The sequence below is a fragment of the Anolis sagrei genome, chromosome 3, assembly GCF_037176765.1.
Source record: "Anolis sagrei isolate rAnoSag1 chromosome 3, rAnoSag1.mat, whole genome shotgun sequence".
NCBI lineage: Eukaryota > Metazoa > Chordata > Lepidosauria > Squamata > Dactyloidae > Anolis > Anolis sagrei.
This window is the reverse complement of record NC_090023.1, coordinates 105,105,961-105,127,265: the sequence shown is the minus strand read 5'-3', so window position 1 is coordinate 105,127,265 and position 21,305 is coordinate 105,105,961. Positions and strand designations below refer to the sequence as shown.

Sequence of the window (21,305 nt, the reverse complement as noted above, 5' to 3'; positions counted from 1 at the left end):
ACATATAGTTTTACAATTTTCTTCCACCTAATATGTGACAAGCTCTTCACATCTACTTGTATTTACATAAAGAATAAAAGATTTCAACAATTTATGTCTCTAAACCTGCCAGTATTATACATTTTTCTTGCTGATATGAAAATTGATGAAAAAGTTCTCATTCTTCTGAAAATGTATTAAATGTTTTATTTTTTAGCAAAAAAATTGATTCATCAGTTAATGTTAACTCCAACCTCTCCAACCTCTTCATCATCCAATTTTCTATAGTTGGGAGCTCAGTATTTTCCCACATTTGGGCATATAGTAGTGTAGCTGCTGTTGGCAATATTTTGCAATATTTGTTCATGTTGTGTTTTTATTTGGTCATCCATTAGAATTAATAGAAGTTCTTTCTCTAGCATTTCTTAGATTACCCCATAAATCTGTTTCCAACCCCCCCCCCCCCTTTTTTTTTTTGCAGGCACACCACATAGAATAGTATAATCCTTGGGTTGTTGTAGGTTTTTTCAGGCTATATGGCCATGTTCTGGAGGCAGTCTCTCCTGATGTTTTGCCTGCATCTATGGCAAGCATCCTCAGAGGTAATGAGGTCTGTTGGAACTAGGAAAATGGGTTTATATATCTGTGGAAAGACCAGGGTGGGACAAAGAACTCTTATGTGCTGGAGCTAGGTGTGAAAGTTTCAACTGACCACCTTGATTAGCATTTGATGGCCTGGCAGTGCCTGGAGCAATCTTTTGTTGAGAGGTGATTAGATGTCCCTGATTGTTTTCCCTCTGCTGTTTTGCTGTTTTAATTTTAGATTTTTTTAAACACTGGTAGCCAGATTTTGTTCATTTTCATGGTTTCCCCTTTTCTGTTGAAATTGTCCACATGCTTGTGGATTTCAATGGCTTCTCTGTGTAGTCTGACATGGTGGTTGTGAGAGTGGCCCAGCATTTCTGTGTTCTCAAATAATATGCTGTGTCCAGGTTGGCTCATCAGGTGCTCTGCTTTGGCTGATTTCTCTGGTTGAAGTAGTCTGCAGTGCCTTTCATGTTCCCTGATTCGTGTTTGGGCAATGCTGCATTTGGTGGTCCCTATGTAGACTTGTCCACAGCTGCATGGTATATGGTAGACTCCTGCAGAAGTGAGAGGATCCCTCTTGTCCTTTGTTGAACATAGCATTTGTTGGATTTTCTTGGTGGGTCTGTAGTACAATCCTTCTTGGAGGTCACATTTCCAGTACTTATTATGAAATATATGATGATTTTCTGGAGTCAGATGCCATCTAAATATAACGTAATGGAAATTTTAACCCTCTTCAATACATTCTTTCCTATTTCTCTAATTCTGTGTTATAACCAAAATTATGTGCACAATACAATAATGTATTGTGATGATCAGAACTAAGAGTTTAGAATAGAAATAGTAGTTCAAGTGGCAGAATATTGAAAAATAATGCGAAATAATTTTAAATTAAGTATTGTTAGAGAATTTTCTGAGAGTTCCTTGGACAGCAAGAAGACCAAACCAGTCCATACTCCAGGAAATGAAGCCTGACTGCTTACTGGAGGGAAGGATATTAGAGGCAGAGATGAAGTACTTTGGCTACATAATGAGAAGACAGGAAAACTTGGAGAAGGCAATGATGCTGGGGAAAATGGAAGAAAAAAGGAAGAGGGCCGACCAAGGGCAAGATGGATAGATGGTATCCTTGAAGTAACTGGCCTACTTCTGAATGAAGTATTTCTAGATAATTCTAGGATGGTGGGGAAAATATATGTCTGTTGATTCATCCCTCCTCAGAGATATGTCACTTCACAAGATGTGCATGTATGAAAAGAGATTTCCAGAGGCTGACTCCATTTTCTGCACAACTCTTTATAAAGAAAGGCACTTCACTTATGGTCTCTCATTTCCTGTTTTTTCTTTAACTGCTAATTTATAAGCATCTCCTTTAAAACCAAATTTTGTCCACAATGTGCATTGTGGGGAGGGGAGGGACACCAGCACCTACACACAAACAGAGATAAATGAGATCCGGGCTTGAAAAAGTCAAACACTCAAACCACGTAGGCCCCTATTATTCATATAGCCCTAGAATGCAGGAAAACAAAAACAAAACATTTTTCCTTCTAAATTGTCAAAGGTTAGCCCCAAGCCATTTTTTATTATTAATTCACCATCTCATAAAAAATAGGGCTTTATAAATGAAAACATTGACAGACCCTTAGCTATAGCCGCACAACAGGGAATAGCTATAAACAACATTTTTATTCCTCCAGCATACCTTACCCTTGAAAGTTTACACTAATTACCTGTAGTTTTGTTAATGTTTTGAGCTGCCCTTCATCTTTCCCAGCCAGACATACCATTCAGCTTCTCCAATAGATATATGCAACAGCTTCTGTTCACACCTGACATCAATTTCCTTTGATGTTCACAGTCTAAATGAGAATGCTATAGCAAGCTGTATTTGTGAAGCATCCAGGATGGCTTTAAAATGATGGCAGGTATTTTCCTCATTAAAGCAGCCATAACAGATAGTTAGATATGATGCTGTCCCTCACCTTCCTGCTAATTAATGAGTATGATTGCAACCCAAATAAGATCAGGCAATTAAATGTGATAACATTTCAGAAGTGGAGAAAAAATATACAACAATCTTTAGAATGACTTCCTGTAGATAAATAAAGTTGATCTTAGCAAAATTAACATATAATTGTACTATTCTATCAGAAACGGCATGAACTAAAGAATGTAATAATTTAGCTTTTAATTGAAACATGAGCCAGTCTAATGGTTGAAAGGAGAAACAACTCCACATCTGTTTTATAGTCTCCATTCTGATAGTATCACAAAAATATGGACTCATCAAAGCCCAATGGAGAATAAGCAATTTTTATTACTGAAGAGCAAAACAAAAGCAGGCTAATCTCTCTTTTGCTTCCTAAAGCAGTTTTGAAATGAATCACAAAAGGCTTGGTCTGTGTTGTTTGTTCCGTAGCTCATTCCTCGGGCTTAGAATTGCAACATATCTAAGTCCAACAGTGATCCTTTAGATTTCTAAATGTATTGATTTATTTATTTCAGTAGACCAATAACAATGGTAACATTTCATGTGGGAGGCATTTAGATACATTCCATATATGATTTCCCTAATAGCCTATATGTGCATTCTAAGTGTTCATATTTTAAAAAAGGATTTCTAGAATTCAGATAGAATCTCACTTTAAACTGTACCCTAAAAGTTCAGATGGTATTGGCAAATTCTCCTGCTGTTCCCCCCTCCCCCATTTCATGCCATGTCACTTTTTGTATGGCTTTACACATCCTTTCCAATACAGGATTGCGTTGCCTCTTTCAAACCAAGTTGCAAACACCATTCATTTGTAGAATTTAAATTTCCTCTTATTATTGGCCCTAGGTACATATGCAAATGGTGTGCTATGCTAGCTTTATTCAGGAATGGGCTGAATCATGTGAGAAGAAGCTATACAGAAGCATATGATGGCACATCTGGAGTGCTTTCGCAGCAATTATCCACTATCATCTCTCTTTTTTTGGCTTAGAAATAAAATGTTAGGAAGCAGGTTTTTTCTCTATAGACCGCATTGTGTTAAGAAATATTGATACAGGTCAGAGGCCTATGCATGATCTAAATCAGGGAAGGTGAAAAGGTGACCGTCCAGGTATTGCTGGGCTTCAGCTCCCAGCATCCTTCCTCATTGGCTATTCTTGCTAGGGATAGTGGGATATCTCAATGGCTACAAGGTCCTTTGCTTTAGAAATAAATGCTGGAATAAAAATATGTGACTGCACAGCTATTAAAATTATTAAAAACCTATTCTGTTTTTCACATGGCAACCTTGTCAAAGACCCTGTTCTTTCAAAATCTGTTTTAGGACTGAATGTAGTATTTCCACAAAATACTTTTACAGTCTTGCAACATTGATCATATTTTTGGGGTTGAAATGTGGTTGGGAACATGAGATTGAATTTTCAAAGCCCTTTTAGCACCCCCACCTCTCACAGTGACCTCCAAAGTATGAATGGCTACTTCAAAAGAGAAGGCTCCATTTGTCCATTCAGTTTTGCATTCATGATTACTTAGAAGAATAATCCTGCAAACTAAGCCAATGATTGTGTCATTCCAGAACATGAAAGGAGGAAGCCCCCTCTCAAAATAATGTAATTGCTGGTAGAAATTGATGGAAATATTAAGCAGATCTTTAATACATGTAGAAATGCACAACCTAGCATTTATTAAATATTTGAAAAGTAAAATATTTTAAAATATAGAGCCCTAAATAATGGGTTTGCCCATGAAAATTTAATAGTAGCATGAATGTTTTGACTTTTTAAAGGATGAAATCAAGAATTATGTTACATTTGAAGTAGTCTAACTTGCATGTTGGTATGTCTGGGGGAATAATTCATTGAATTTATTTTATTTTCTGTCCCAATGCATTGCTGCAGATCTAAGAATGTTATACCTGCTGCAACCTCCACATATTTTAGTTTTTAGTCATAGTTGGCCCTGTACTCATGTTCCCATAGACAAAACCCAAAATGGGTGATATGGTCTTCGTAACCATCCATATAAAAGGATCTGGGTGAGACAAGAGCATTACATGTACCAAATTCAAAGCAGTTGCTAAAAAGATTAATCCAATCTGAGGCAATATGAAGATGAATACAACCCTAACCAAAAGAGGCAATGGTTCTACTCTGTACTGTATTGGTTAGCTCATATCTGGAGTACTCTGCCCAGTTCAAAATGACATTGACAAACTGGTGTATTTGCAGAGAGGAGATACAAGGATGGTGACAGGTCTGGAAACCAATTCCCACAAGAAAGAGTTTAAAGAGCTTGATAGGTTTAGCTTGGAGGAAAGTAGATGAAACAATACAGCTATTCTCAAATATCTGAAGAGCTGTCATGTAGAAAAAATAGACTTCTTTTTTTGCTCCAGAGGACAGAACTAGTGAAATGGAGGGATAAGGACTCACCAAAATTGGCACATTTCTTTATAAATAGGATGAAACGAACCACAGGGGGAACTGTCATCCAGCCCTAGGGAGGAGTACCAATGGGTGGAAATTGCAGGGGAGCATTTTTAAGTTTAGCATTAGAAAAATGCATCCTTATGGTGAGGAATGTTTGATGGAGGAACAGACAGCCTGAGGAAGTGATGGGCTCTCCTTAACTGGAAACACTTAAGCAAAGTCTAAACAGATGCTATAGTTGCACCCTCCATTGCAGATCCTGTATTAAGCAGCAGATTTTCTTTGGAAAAGTGACAGATAAGGCTCCTCCCATTCTGTGATATTTTTATTTTGGAATAAATTATAAGGAAATGAACCTTGTAATTGACAAAGATACACTTATAAACATTAAGAGGTGGAAGTCAAATGCTATACATTTTATTAAAATTTGGGGTATTTTGGGGTGATAATGTCACTTATTCAAAAAGCTTGTTTTCTGCAGAAATGTATTTTGCATACATTGCACTGTTTTCTGGGGAAAATGTGAGTGTGGGGTTGTACAAAGAACAGGGGCCTTTTAAAAAGCACCCCTCTTCTGCAAAAGATCCCAAAGTAGAAAATAAATTATTGTGAAATGTTGGAGAACTCTCACAATTTCACTTTGGGGAATTTATTTACTCTTGATTCAAGTCAGGGTGGGCAACTGCACAGGGACCACCAACCCCTCCTCCCAAAGGCTGGAACCCCTTGATAGTATTCCCAAATATTTCCATTTCGTTTGAGTCCTTCCCAAAATGACAACCAAAGTTACACTGCATCATTTCCTGTCACCATTTTGAGAAGTACCCTGTTTTTTTTTGTATTGAACTGGAATGTTGCATATTTTGGGGGAGAGTCTGCTTGGATTTTAGAGGAAATTTCCTGGAACCTTTACTGTGATTTTTAATGCGATTGTTTTTGGACATTTATGATTTACATTCTTACCTCTGAATAGGTTTCATTTCAAATGTTATAATCTTTATCCTGCCCTGAGTGATGGAAAGTGAACTTGGAGAGCAATAGGTTAGAGAAGATTGGATTATAAGAAAAAGCTTTTCAGACCAGATATCTGCACTTCCAGGCAGACTTAAGCCTAACATTTCTTTTTCTAAAAATGAATAATAGGTCCCCCAACAAAACAGAAAAGGCACTATGTGTGTTAGGAAGGTGATAATGCTTGTTTTTCATTCAGAAAAGAATATGCCATAAGCAACAATCATTATATTTGTTCTATTGATGATGTTGGTTGTAGAGGTTTTCAGGTTCATAGGCACAAATATACTGATGACATCCAGTTTTATTTGTTAGGGATGTGTGATCTATTAAAATGATTCAAATTCTTTACAGAACTGGGTGGGTTCTGGTGCTTCATTTCTAAAGTGATTCTAAAGTATAGTTAGTTAAAAATCCATTGCTATAACGAGAGTAACAAAATTTCTTTACTATTTCAGTATAGTAAAAACACATAATTAGTATAATTGGGGAAAATTCAGGGGCTGCTTTCTCCCTCATATTTACAGCTATTGGAGTGAAACTCACTACAATGACATGATGCATTTACCACTCTTAGCCCACCAAATTTCAGAACATTTCACTTATTCATAGATTTTTGGGGAATTTTCAAAGTTTTTATAAACAGCATTTTTTCAATAATAAAGAAAGTATGTTCCCAGTTTGAAAATATTATTTCCTATTTATCTGTGCAGTCCATACCTTGAAAGTAGTAGTTTACCAGGAACTTTGTTCTTGCACCAAATGGGTGGATGACAATGTCAAATTGGTAGATGAGACTACAGGAAAATGTGCTATAACATGATGTCCCTCATTTAAAGACGTTTTTGCAGTTCAATAAACTTTCACTGTGTTTTAATGATAGAACCAATTAGGAAATTACATTTATAATTGGAACTCTGGCTGTCTACGGAGGGACACATCTCTCTGATGCTCAGCAGTGCACTGCATTCTGGGAAAGGTAGTATAGGACAGGGTCATTTGAATTCTCTGGCATAGGGCTTCTCCCTTCCCAGACTACATTTTCCAGAGTTCTCTGCTGTTCCCAGAAAATACTGTTCTCTCTTTTCCCCACTCCTAATAGTGATAAGCCATTAATTTACATATGAAACTGACGCTGGGAGCCTTCTGAGATTTACAAAACTAAAACGAAAAAGTATGGGGTAAGTTTTGATTCTTAAATTTTTGGCACAGGCCATGCCCACATATTGGATATTGCCTCTTAAGTACACATTTAATGAATTTGATCCAAATTAAGAGACAAATGAAAAAACTGTAATAATAATAATAATAAACCTTTATTTATACCCCGCTACCATCTCCCGAAGGACTCGGTGCGGCTTACAAGAGGCTGAGCCCAAATACATCAGTAAAACACAACAACAACAATACAATAATAGTAATAATGATAAACCCCTCATAAACAAAGCAAAAAACATTAACACCACGACGCATTAAAACCTGTGTCAGGATCAAATGTAATACTTAAAATCTTTAAAAGTGCTAGGCATGATCAGGTGAAATAGGATATATATTTTAGGGATAGGTGGGGCTTGCAGGCAATTCTAGATCTCTAGTAAAGTTCATTTGGGACATATTGCTTGGAGTTTCCTTATTCTGGGAAGGCACACTGGAACAGCCACGTTTTCAAGCGCCTTCTAAAGACTGCCAACGTTGGGGCACCTCTATTATTTATACTTCCATCAGTATCTGAAGAAGGTGTATTGGTTATAGACCAAACTTCTCTGGCCTAGTGCTCTCTAATGGATTGGAGGAAAGTAAACTAATTAAAACTTATTCCAACAAGGCACATGCATTTCAAACCAATAAAAAGACAGGTTATGGAACAGAGATTCAGCCTGTTCTGGATAAGGTTATGCATCGCCTGAATATGCAGGTTTGCAATTTTTCCAATTTGCAGTGTTAAAGCTATGCATGTTCCTTAAAAGGTGTGATCCAGTTGTAGCCTTTCTAATGAATATCCACTATCTGTCAGTCATAGCAGTCAATCTCCATCTTTCTGCAACTCCCAGGTATTAATATGATCCAAGTATACATGCATTAACACTGTGAAATTAATGTAGTTTGACACCATTTTAACTGCCATGGCTTAATCTTATGGAATAATAAGAGTTGTAGTTTTACAAGGACTTTAGCCTTCTCTAACAAAGAGTTCTGGTGCCTCATCAAACTACAATTGTCATCAAACTGCATTAATTCTATAGTGGAAATGCACCTTTAGAAACATTCAATTTAAATTATCCTAAAGACAACTGCAACTTGGATCCTAGCAATCCGAAGGACTGTGTTCTTGGGCTCTGAGGTCTTTAAGAGATGTGGTTTCCTCAACCCTGACATCCTCACAGGAATATCAGATGAGCCTACAAAAGTGGGCCTTCTATAAATAAACAAATATACTCACACACATATATATACATATCATTTGTGTATATTTTATGCTTTCTATGCTTTACCACTCTTGTCCCTTTGGAATTGTCTGCATTTTATGAATACCCTTTGTCTAGTGTGACATGTATGATTGTACACAATTCTCCAAATGGAGCTTCACTCAAGGTCTAGGTAAAATGGGATCATTATTTCCTAAGCCCTGGAAGTGGTGTTGGTGTTTTGTTCGATACATTACATTTCTAATGTCTCTCCGTATGTGTGTGTGCGTGTGTTTAAAAGTTTGAAGCTTACAATGACACTGGAAACTGATTAGCTGATTAATTTTCCTTAGCACATATCTAGCATCGAAAAGCATAGCATGCCTCAAGCAGTGTAAATGTCCCAATTAGATGCATGACTGATTTTGATTTGGTTCATTATTTATTCACTATGCTGACTGCTATAGGGCTTGCTGTCTGATTGAGTCTTTGGACACAAGTCCACTCAAGTTGTGATTGTGTCTAACAGTAGGCATACTCAAAGCTTTATTTGTGATGCCTAGGCATCTTCTAGTCATCTGTCAGTAACTTTATGTGTGTGTGTAACCAGACAGATTTTTTATTTGTTTTCCAAGCTCGCTCTGAGACACTTCACTGGAATGTGCAAAGAAGGTTCTCAGAAAGCTCTTTATTATTTAAATGATTAAACCTTACTTAAAAACAAAAGTTCTTTATTTTATAATGAACACTATACCCGTATGCACCAGATCTGCCTAAGGCAAAGTTGCAACTGGCAGCATCTCTTCACCTTAAACCAAGGTGCATAGTACCAAAAGTAAAGAACACTATGTTGGCACGTAACAGAATTGTAGACTTCTGTTACATGCCAAAATGGCTTTCTTTACTTTTGGTACACTAATTTACAGCAAAATCTAAGATCGCCACATTAATAACTATTTGCTGACCTTTTGTTATAGCCAAAATCTGTTGCGTAATGTGGCAGAATCATTCTGTCATATGATGGAGCTGGATCTGTTAGATACTCGTTATTATTTCAAAGTATCCTTTTTATATAGTACTAAACATTTCTAAATCAATCTGTCTGTCTGTCTATCTATCTATCCATCCAGCTGTCTTGTTTACCTAACTCTACACACAGAAACTCTATCCAATCTTACAAGGTAGTTATGGCTAAGATAATGTATGCAAATTCTTCAAATAGTTAAAAGTACTCATTTTATTATATTCCTTGTTGGTTGACCTTGTACTCTCTTTCCTTCCAGAAGCTAGAACTGTCTGTCATGATTTTCCCTACCCTTGACTTTGATCCTTTAAAAAAATTCCTTCTGTGAAAAAGACCCTAGGCTAAACTCTAGTTCTGACTTTATTTCATCTTCTGCTGGTGATGCATATGGCTGATCATCAGCTTCAGGGTAATGAGTCTCATACAGCAATTGCAAGGGCTCGCTGCAAACAATTCAGCACACAACTCTCCTTTAAAACCTCTGAACTCGATTCTTTCTGCCCAGAAAAAAGAATGAATAAATGCACTACAAAATAACAAGCATGATAAGGACAACCCATATGGAGTAGCAACACCCTTTTTAATATGTCTTTTCAGCAAGAAGTGGCCTTCAGTTCTGTTGAATGAATCAGTTGCCTTATCCTGATTGAAGTGAAATGTGAGAAGAATCGTATCTCATTACTGTATTAAAAGAGTCGAATTTCCATTGCTTCTGCTGAGATGGACTATCTTGGTGGATTTGTGTTGCATTCTCTAACCATTTCATTCAAAACTATAGATACACAGAACTAGAATTCCATGGTTTGTCCCTGTCTGTTCTGAATTTGTGTGAATCTTCTCATTATAGTACATGGCAATGTCAGGATGAAACAATTCATGCAGTCCATACTCAGGCCTTTGAGGAAAATAGTGCTGACTCAGAAGCCATTTTTCATTCTCAGTTGCTGTTATCTACTGTTTGAAAACTTGATGAATATCAAAATGAATTTCAACACAATACCCGGGAGCTGCATAAAGATGAAGATTGACTGATATGACTGACATATAGTGGATATCCATTAGAAAGACTACACATATGCTAAACTTAAACTAGGAAAAGCTATAAAATGTTCCTCACTAAGCTATTTTCCAGGGTCTCAGGGAGCAGATTATGAAAAAAGGAAAAAATACCTTTCCAGTGGAAAATATTGGCTACTATGGTCATTCATCACTCTGTATATGCCCAATCCAATCACATGCCAGGACAATAATAAAGAGAGAAGCAGAGTCTCTGTGGGAAGCCAACATTGCTATATTCACTTCTCAGAATTTCAGGTCAAGTGTTTAGTGAGATCTCTTATATATAAATCTTCCACACAGCTTGTTCCTGAAATTGTTTACTGTGTCATCACACTAGAACATGGTCCACTTTAAATGCAGTTGCTGCTTCCTGCAGAATTCTGGGGGTTGTAGTTTAGTGAGCAGTTTAAAGGTCCTTGCCTAAACGACAAGATGCAGAATTCTGCAGAAGGTAGCAACCAGATTTAAAGTGGATCCGTGCTATAGTGTGATGAGGTCCTTAGTATGATACGTCACAATACTGCACTTTTTGGATAGGAGTCAAGAACAATAGTAGGAAACACGTGGCTCCAGATGTGTTGGATAGCAATTTCCAGAAGCTCTAGTAAGCTTAGCCAGTGGTGGTGAATTGGCTGTAGAGTATTATGTAGAGACTGAGGTGTACATTCATTTTAGATAGGAATTAACTGGGCTGGAAGTCATGGAATGCCATTTGCAGATAGGATGCCCATGCAATTGGTGCGGGATTGATGAATAGATCTCTAAGGCACATTTCTGGCAACAGCTTCAAGAGTTATTTTGGAAATGGAGAAGCAGTAGATTGATAGCTGGTGAGGCGGCTTAGAACCAGCCAGACCTTGGGGACTTCCGGGTGCATGGTCATGGCGGAGAGTTGCACACACTAGAGCTCTGCAAAAGTGTGTGAGCGATGGGGCTGATCGGGTAGAGCTTGGCTCCCTTCCCTGCTGTGGATCGAGGCAGTGGGGAACAGCGAAACCGGGTGGGTCAGCCGACGGTCCAAAAGGGGGTCTTCTCCTCAAGAGGAGATCCCTGAAAGGACCCAGTATTGACCTCGAGGTACGGCGGATCGCCCTAAACGCAGCAGACAGAAGCCTGCATATCTCCGGCCGCATGCTCTTTTAAATAAGAAGAAAAGGAGAGGAGGAGGTAAGAACAACTATAAGGAAGGAGGGGGTGTCGGAAGAGGGCTTGAAATCTTTCCCTCAAAGAAAGAAAGAGGTTTTATGTGAAGAATAGAAAAGGAAGAAGGAAAAGAGGATCCAGAAGGATCCAGAAACAAACAGTGAAATAAGTTGTATACAGATAGGAGAAACAGAAGTTCGGTGAGATTGAAGAACTGGATGAACTGGAAGAATTAAAAAAAGAAATAGAGGGAAAGAGAGGAAAGAGAGGAAAAAATAATAAGAAAGAAAGGTACAAGAAGAGAAAGGAAGAGTGCAGAGTGCAGAGGAAAGAAAGGAAGGACCGGAAAATAATACTGGAAAATAATATTGCTACATAACACATAATATGGCTATAGAACACATATAGCAAGAGAAAGGAAGTGGAAGGAATTGAAGAAAACCGGGGAAATAAATATAAAATAATCCAACATTAACTATAAGGATCCTATGAGCTGACGCAATACTACTGCAATCTGATACCAGATAAAGCAGGGAAAAGGGAAAAAAAACTGACCTTGAAGGAGGCTTGTGTTGGCTGCAAGATAAGAAGTGCGGGGGGGGGGGGGGCTCAAAGGAGGAGGAGGAGGCAGGATTGCTAAGCCGAGAAAGGAAGGAGCATTGCGAGGCATCACGAGGCAGAGCGGAGAAGTAAGAGGGGGAAGCGAGACTAGAGCCAGAGGAAGAGAGGATCCCGCGAGAGGAAGAGGGGACTTGGCGAGAAGAACGTAATCTCACGAGAGGACAAAAGGGAAGCGAGAGAAGAACCAGGAACCAGGAAGTGTAAAGAAAAGAAAAGGAAAAAAAAAGACAACGCGAGACGAGAGGAGAGCAGATAGCGCGAGAACGGGACGAGACCTGCAAGGAGTCAAACAAGGAAGTAAATAAGAGACGAAGAAGAGACGAAGAAGAAAGCATATAAAAGAGAAAAAAGAGGAAAGGGAAGCAGAGGAGACAAGGAGAGAAGCGCGAAACGAACCGGAGGAGGAGGCAAATAAAAGGAAAAAGGAATAAGAAAGAAAAGGAACATAGGGAGTCCCCAGACAACCAAAGACGGTAAGACAGCGGGAAAATAATTAAATAAATAAATAAATAACTCGAGCAAGTGGGAGGAGAGAAAAGGAGAAGAAAAGGAGCCTGGAAGGACGATACATAAGAAGGGTTAAATACGGAAGAAAAGAAGAGTGAGAGGAGGAGTGACAAAGGAAAATAGAGATCCAAATAATAAGATTAAAATAATAATAATAATAATAAAAAATAATAAAAAATATTAAAATAAATAAAATAAAAAAATAAATAAAATAAAAATAAGGAGAAAAAGGGGAAAAAATCAAATAAACTGAAAATAATAACAAAAATAAATAAATAAATAAATAAATAAAAAGAAAAAATTCATAAATTGACAGATCTCCCGAAAGAGAAAAAATAACAACAATTATCACATTTATATTAAAGGAGAAGAACCAAAAAAAAAAAAAAGAGGAATCCCAAGAGAAGATCAGGAAGAGTGGAAGTGGAAGATAATTATAAGGACAAACATAGTACATAAAATACAACAAAATGTACAACACAAGGAATAAGACAGAGAAGACAGACAAGACGGACAAGACAGATAAGACGGACAAGTTGGAAAAGACAGAAAAGGAACAAAAGGAAACAAAAATACCAGCTAGAAGAGCCTCACTACTTGAGGAACATAATCTGAAGGAACTTCTGGAAAAAATGACAGAAAAAGTAATGAAAGAAATCCAAACAGTTCAAGAGAAACAAGATCTGGCACAAAAGGCATCCAAAGAACAAATGGCGGAGTTAAAGAAAGAGATAAAAGAAGAAATAGGAGGAGTAAAGAAAGAGTTAACTCTAATGCAACAAGAACTGAAGGAACTAAAAATGGAGAAAAAAGAGATTAAAAAAACACAAGAAGGTCTACAAGAGAAAATGAAGAACTTAGAACAAAAAAACGCAAGACTTGAAGAGAGATGTGAAAGAATGGAAACAAAAGAACTGGAATTTCAGTTAAGACTAAGAAATATAGAAGAGGACCCAAAGGAGAATATAAGAGACAAAGTGATAGAAATCTTAGCGGAACTAATAGAGTATACAGACCAAGAAATGCAAGACCAAACAGATAGAGTCTATAGGGTGAATACAAGCTTTGCAATGAGAAACAGAGTGGTGAGAGACGTGGTGGTGCATTTTGCGAAAAAAACGACAAGAGATGAAGTCCTAAAAATAAATAACAGAAGAACAGTCTACTATAAAGGGAAGAAAATCATTATATTAAAGGAATTCCCAAATGCGGTGATATCAAGAAGGAGGAAATATAATTTCTTGACAGAAGAACTAAAAAAACACAGGATAAGATATAGGTGGGAGCGAGAAGAAGGTCTAATGGTCACATACAGAGACCAAAGATATTGGATTAAGAACATAGAAAGAGCAAAGGAATTCCTGGAGAAGATAAGAAGAGAGGAGGCGCAGAGGGAAAGAGAGCTGAGGAAGGAAAAAATGAAGAAAAGAGACAAAGAAGAGAGAGAAGGAAATCGAGAAAATGAGAAGGAAGACTATAAAGAGGACAGAGAAAAAAAGGAAGACAACAACAATCAGAGCAAATCGGAAGGAAAAGACTACAGAGAAGAAGGACAAATAAAAGGAGGCGCACAAGGAGGTGAGACAGAAAAAGAAAAGGAAGAAGGCAAGGACGGGAAGGAATTAGAAGAGGAGGAGGAGGAGGAAGGAGAAGGAAAAGAAGGAGAGGAAGACACAACAGAACAAAAAAGACAAGAACAAGAAAGACAAGGATGAATGAGTTAAGAATATACTCAAACAATATTAACGGGATTAATGCGCCGGGAAAAAGAAATAAAATCTTTAATAGACTGAGAAAGAAAAAGTTTCATGTCGTGGCTTTACAAGAAACACACATAAAAAAAGACCACATAAAACATTTAGAAAATAAAGGATTAGGACATGCATTTATAGCTGCTGCCCAAGAAAAGAAAAGGGGGTGGTTACATATATAGATACAAATATCCCAGCGGAACTTGCTTTTACGGATGAAGAGGGCAGAATGATAGGAGTCATCATTAAAATCAGAAATCAAAAAATATTAATCTGTAATATCTATGCTCCCAATGATTCGAAAACAAAATTCACAGAAAAACTGAAGAGAAATATAGAGGACCAACCCTATGACCAATTAGTATTATTAGGGGACTTTAATGGGGTAATCGACAGAGATTTAGACAGAAGCAAACAAAATTATGTTACAAAAAAAAGTAAAGACAAAGGTAACTTTCCAAAGACAATGATAAAGGTACTAGAAAAATTAAATTTAAAGGATGTATGGAGAATTAAGAATGGGGACAAAAAGGACTATACATTCTATTCGGCCAGATTTCAAAATTGGTCAAGAATTGATTTGGTATGGGTGTCATCGCAAATTTTAGGGAAAGTGACGAATATACAAATCAAACCCAGATTAGACTCGGATCATTGTCCCATAGAATTAAAAATAAAATGGACAGAAAAAATAAGGAGATGGAGACTCGACGAGAATTTAATAAAAAAAGAAGAAGATATAGAGAAAAACAGAAAAATCTTAAAAGAGTATTTTGAATTAAATGACAATGGGGAAACAAATATAATAATGTTATGGGAAGCAAGTAAGGCAGTGATTAGGGGGAACTTTATACAACAGAAAGCAATAAAAAATAAGCAAAAACATCAGAAAATTAAGGAAATTATGGGGGAAATAAAAAAGGAAGAAGAAAACCTAAAAAGGAACCCAAAGAAAAAAGAAATAACAAGAAAATTAGACTATCTGCACAAACAACTCGAACATCTAGAGTTAGAAGAGAGAGAAAAACAGATAAAATAAATAAGGCAAGATTACTTTTTAAATGCAAACAAGTCAGGTAAGTGGCTAGCAAATAAATTAAGGAAAAAGAAAGAAAAAACATATATAGAAAAATTGAAAAACAAAGATAGGATATATACACAGGAAGAGGAAATAAGAAAACAATTCTTTGATTTCTATAGAAAATTATATCAAGATGAAAAGATTGAACAAGAAAAAATCCTCCAATATTTAGGAAAGCAGAAAATACCAAAAATATCTGACGAACAAAGGGAAATCTTGAATAAAGAAATCTCAGAATAAGAAATAGAAACAGCAATAAGAAATTTAAAACCTAATAAAGCTCCAGGCCCCGACGGCTTATCCTCAGGTTATTACAAAACATTCCAACAAGAATTAGTGCCCTATCTAAAGGAGATAATGAACAATATAAGAGTAAATAAAGAAATTCCAAATTCATGGAAACAAACAAACATATCGGTAATACACAAGGAAAATTCTAACCCAGAAGAAGTAAGAAATTACAGACCCGTATCTCTACTGAATGTAGATTACAAAATTTTTAGTAATATACTAGCAGAAAGACTAAAAAAAGTACTTGCATCATATATAGATGAAGATCAGGCAGGATTCCTACCCAATAGATATCAAAAAGAGAATGTCAGGAATATAATTGATTTAATTGAATATTTTGAAATTAATCATAAAAAAAAGTAATGTTCATGGCAGTAGACGCTGAGAAAGCATTTGATAACTTAAACTGGAATTTTTTAAAACATTTAATTAGAGAAATAGATATGGGCTTTTACTTCCAAAACGCGGTGGAAGCGATATATGAAAATCAGGAGGCTAAGGTAATAGTAAATGGTCAGGAAACAGAAACAATAAAAATAGAGAAGGGAACAAGACAGGGGTGTCCCCATTCCCCTTAATATTCGTATTAACATTAGAGGTACTATTGAGAAAAATAAGAGAGGAAAAAAATCTGGTTGGAGCGAAAATCCAAGGACAAGAGTATAAGTATAAAGCCTTCGCAGATGATATAATTTGTATAATAGAAAACCCAAAAAATAAATTGGATCAATGGCTAAATGAAATAAAAAGATTTGGAGAAGTAGCAGGTTTTAAAATTAGTTTGGAAAAAACAAAAGCAATAACAAAAAAATATAGATAAGAAAGAACAAGAGGAAATAGGGAAAAAATGGAATGTACAAATAGTAACAAAATTAAAATATCTGGGAATTAACCTCACAGTGAAGAACCTACATTTGTTACAAAACAACTATCTCAATAAATGGAAGGAAATCAAAAAAGAGATGGAGAAATGGAAAAATAAAAATTTATCTTTACTAGGAAGGGTGGCAACAATCAAAATGAAGATACTGCCAAAAATGATATTACCAATAATAAGAAATATGAAATTATTTAAAGAATGGAATAGGGACATAACGAAATTCATCTGGAACAATAAAAAGCCAAGAATTCATTATAATAATTTAATTGAACAAAAAGACAAAGGAGGATTAGCAGTTCCAGACCTCAAACTCTATTATGAGGCAAGTGCTTTAGTGTGGGCAAGAGATTGGGCATTGTTAAAAAAGAAGAAGTTACTGACTTTGGAAGGAATAGACCTTAGGGGAGGGTGGCATCTTTACACATGGTATAAAGGGAAGGAAAAAGAAAAAAAATTTGGGAATCACTTTGTGAGATCCGCAATTTTAAAAATATGGGAAAAATATAAAAAGAAGTTCTATACAAAAACGCCGTTATGGGTATCACCGCTTGAGGCAAGCCAAAGGAGATGTATGGGGTGGAATGATTGGCCAAAATACAAAGAAATCTTAAAAACTCATCAGGGAGAACTAATACTAAAAGAACAGCAGGAACTAATTACTATTGATAAAACAATATCATGGCTACAATACTGGCAAATCAAAGAGAAATATAAAACAGATAAAGAATTGGGCTTCTCAAAAGGGAAAGATTTTTGGGATAAAATCTTGGAAACAGAAAAGAAATTGATAACAAAAATATACAAAAAATTATTAGAATGGCAATTAGAAACTAAAGAAGACAAAAATTATATGAGAAGATGGAATGAAAATTTAAGAAGAAATATTAAACAAACAGAATGGACAAAAATTTGGAAAAAAAGACTAAAATATGCATATGCCACGGAGCTTAGAGAAAACTGGATTAAAATGGCACTAAGGTGGTATTTAACGCCAAAGAAATTAGGGAAAATATATAAGAATACAAACTCGATGTGCTGGAAGTGCAAGAAGAAGGAGGGTTCCTTCTTCCACCTATGGTGGACATGTGAAAAAGCGAAAGATTATTGGAGGAAGATACAAAAAGAAATTCAAAATATGTTAAAAATAAAGATGCCAATGAAACCGGAGCTGTTCTTATTAGGTATGTATGATAATAGTATAGAAAAAGAGAAAGACAAAATACTATTTCTAGTACTCAAAGCAGCAAGAATGTGCTATGCAAAAAAATGGAGACTAACTGAGATACCAGAAGAAGAAGAATGGGTAATAAAGCTACTGGACATTAGCAATTTGGACAGACTGACTTTTTATTACTGAAAAACAAAGAAACAGGAAGAAAAGAAACAGACTGGAAGGAGGTCATCGAATACCTAAGGAAAAAGAAAAAAGAGACTTTGATCTAAAAAGCAGAAATGAACTGGAAATAATAGGCGAACATAGAAGAAAAGAGGGAAGAGAACGAAGAGTTTGGAAGGAAAATAAAGAACTCTACTTCATTATTTTTTCTTCTATACATGCATTTTTTTCTCCTTTCTTCTTAGAAGAAGAAAGGACAGAAGACCCTCAGAAGACATCAGGAAGTCAAAACGGTTTTTTTTCTTTTTCTTTTTTATTATTATCCTTTTTTTCATTTTTTTCCTCTTTTTTTTTCTTTTTTTCTTTTTACATCTTTTTTTTCTTTCTCTTTCTTTTTTATTTATTTTACCTATATACACCTTTTAAGAAAATTCTCAATAAAGATGATTTTTTTAAAAAAGAACCAGCCAGACCTTAATTCTATCAATTAGATCAGCACGGGACCTGAGAATGAGAAACAACCAACCAGCTCTAACCGAAGGTGCAAACCAAAAGCAGTTAGTCCAGCTTCAGAAGTAGCAAGTAGGCATTTTGGCCTACAACACCCAGAAATGCCAGCCAGTTCACAAACTGTTATGATTTCTGGGAGTTGAAGGCTAAAACATCTGGGGATCCACAGGTTGAGAACCACTATTTTAGACTCTGATTGGCTGGAGTCCACCGGAATTGAAGTCAGCGTAGGACAGACAGTCTAATGCACATTAGTGTAGTCTAATCAGAAGGTAATTAAAGCACGGACATTTGTAGTCACATATTTCCAGTAGCATCCATTAGGAATGAATGCTGCTGGCATGTAAACAGCTGGCCATAGCAGCCATCTGACTTTTCTGGAATAATGCTGTATTTGTGTCTGGTTTTTAAGGGGGAATTCAGAACAACAAGCAATCTAATTTGGTTTCCTAATAACCAACAGAACCTCCATTTTGTCTAGACTGAACCTCACTTTATTCACCTGTATCCAAATCCTTTACTGCATTCAGATAAGTTATTTTTCTTTGTTCTTATTTATATAACCCTTTAAAGATACTTGCAGACTCTTGGCTTAATCTCTCTCATGTTGTCATTTTAGGACATTGTCACACGGCCAGCCACCTGTGGCCATGCAACGAGGTCCTTAAAGTCATAATTTTACATATATAATATATTTGTGCTTAATTACACACTATTCTATTTCAAACTGGGTAAAACGGAGTCAAGGTTAAGACAATAGCATATTTCTTCTAGATTCTACTGCCTTCATCAGTGAAACAGGAGGCAGTTGAATCCTGCCTTCCTGAAACAGATTTTTGCATCTTAAAATGTGTTCTTGGGGTATAGGAAACCTCTCACATCAGGAATGGAGGAATTGGGAGGGTAGAAGCTCCCAATCACACTAATGATGCCACAAAAATATATTATTTGGGCTTTTCTGTGAAGTAAACACTCCTCAAAATGTGATATTGTGGTCTTTCAGTGTGCAGTAGAGAGACATTCTGCTGTAGCAGAGTTGAATTCCTTTGCAATGGACATAAGAGTGGCTTTCACATGAGAGAGTGACATTTAAACCCAGGAGAGACTGCCGGGGTCCTATTGAAGCAGCCTAGGGGCATCCAAAAGGGTGCAAAACATCAGTCACTGATAGGTCAAAGGGTGGACACCAGTCATTGGTCTGTAATGATGGGTCAGTAAACTATTATTTTGCCAGGATGTAAGTTTTTGGACAGAGAGGGGGATGGCTGAAATGGATATAGTTCCAGTCACTGCTCTGTCAGACTCAGTCACAGAGTGTTAAAGAGAGTCAGAGTCAAGAAGACTTGTCAAAGGGAAGCTGAAGCCAAGCTGAGTTGAAAGAGGTCAGAGGTGACAAAAGATGGAGAGAGAGTGTGTCAGCCAAGACTGTCCAGAGGAAGACAGAAACAAAAAGGGGACAGGGGATTAAAGCAGGGAGAAGCTGAGGAAGAAGAAAATGCAGGAAGAGAAATAGTCCTGAAGCCATCATTCAATGCCATGTCTGTCAGCTGCAAAGTAGTTGAGCTCAAGAAGCTGTGATGTCTTAAGAGTGTGAAAACTTATAAACCTCTTTCATTCTGATTCTTTCTCAGTTTAACTCTGACCAGAAGAAATACAAACTTGCAAACTGGAGCGAACTTAGTATAAGATAAACAGAATAATCTTATTAATTAGGGCATTAAACTGTTTGGAAAGGTAATTGGCATTTATTTAAGTCATAGCAAAAACTAAGCACATATTTCACATACAAACTCTATTTGGCTATTACCTAAAATTGCAAGTGGGTATTCATTTAGTATTATAAATTAAAAAAAACTGTCCCCATGCCATTTAATTTATGTATTAAACTCACAAGTATGTTGTTTTATTTAAGGAACACTTTTTTAATCTTATGTTTTTTTTAACCCAATAGGAATCTATTTGTATATATGATGATCCCCTTTTTCATTCCCAGGATTTTTTTTCCTAGTAAAATGATCATATCTCCTTTTTTCTGAGGCTAGGTATGAGTTGTAAAATGGACCACAAAGATAATTTTAATTGACTTTCATACACTAAAAAAAATATTTGAGACTAAATCCTTTGCAGACTTGGGTGCATATTCAAGTAGAAAAAGGTAAGTGAGAAACACCCCAACATCCTGGTTAATATATGGCTAAATGTTACAAGAATATGAAGATTATAGTTTTTGAAAATGCATACATGAATGCAATTTTTAACTGAGACTTCTCCTCAGTGTTGATGGAATTTTTCATACATGAGTTCATTACGTCCTGTACTGCAAACATGTTTCTTACAAATAGTAGCTTCAGAGGAAGGGATTTTCCTTAAAATGGCATGGTTCCTTTATGTGACAAGATTTTCTTCCATTTTAATATTTGCTCCAAGTTTTTGAGGCTTTCAGGGAAAAGTGTGTGTGTGTGTGTGTCTGTGTGTATATATATATATATATATATATATATATATATATATATATATATATAAGAATTGTCTGGTTGATACTGACACGATAAATAAATAAATTATAATGATTTTAAACAATACTATAGACGTATTAAATAATTTATCATTTTAAATCTGGCAACTGAAAATGGGTTATGATTTAAAAATAATACGAAGTTCAGCTTATGTGCAATTGGATAAAATCAGTTAGTC

The 21,305-nt window shown here is 36.1% G+C and overlaps 1 protein-coding gene across 1 annotated transcript; it reads left to right on the top strand.

The window, feature by feature from the left end:
• Positions 1 to 13,232: 13,232 nt before the first annotated feature.
• On the top strand, positions 13,233 to 14,477 carry LOC137096569 (uncharacterized protein PF3D7_1120000-like). Its single transcript, XM_067466240.1, has one exon. It carries the CDS (start codon positions 13,233 to 13,235, stop codon positions 14,475 to 14,477), a length of 1,245 nt encoding a protein of 414 aa, XP_067322341.1.
• The last annotated feature ends 6,828 nt before the right edge of the window (positions 14,478 to 21,305 follow it).

Excerpts from the sequence above, each read along its gene's own strand:
- LOC137096569 (XM_067466240.1), top strand. The coding sequence starts at position 13,233 with ATGTACAACACAAGGAATAAGACAGAGAAGACAGACAAGACGGACAAG.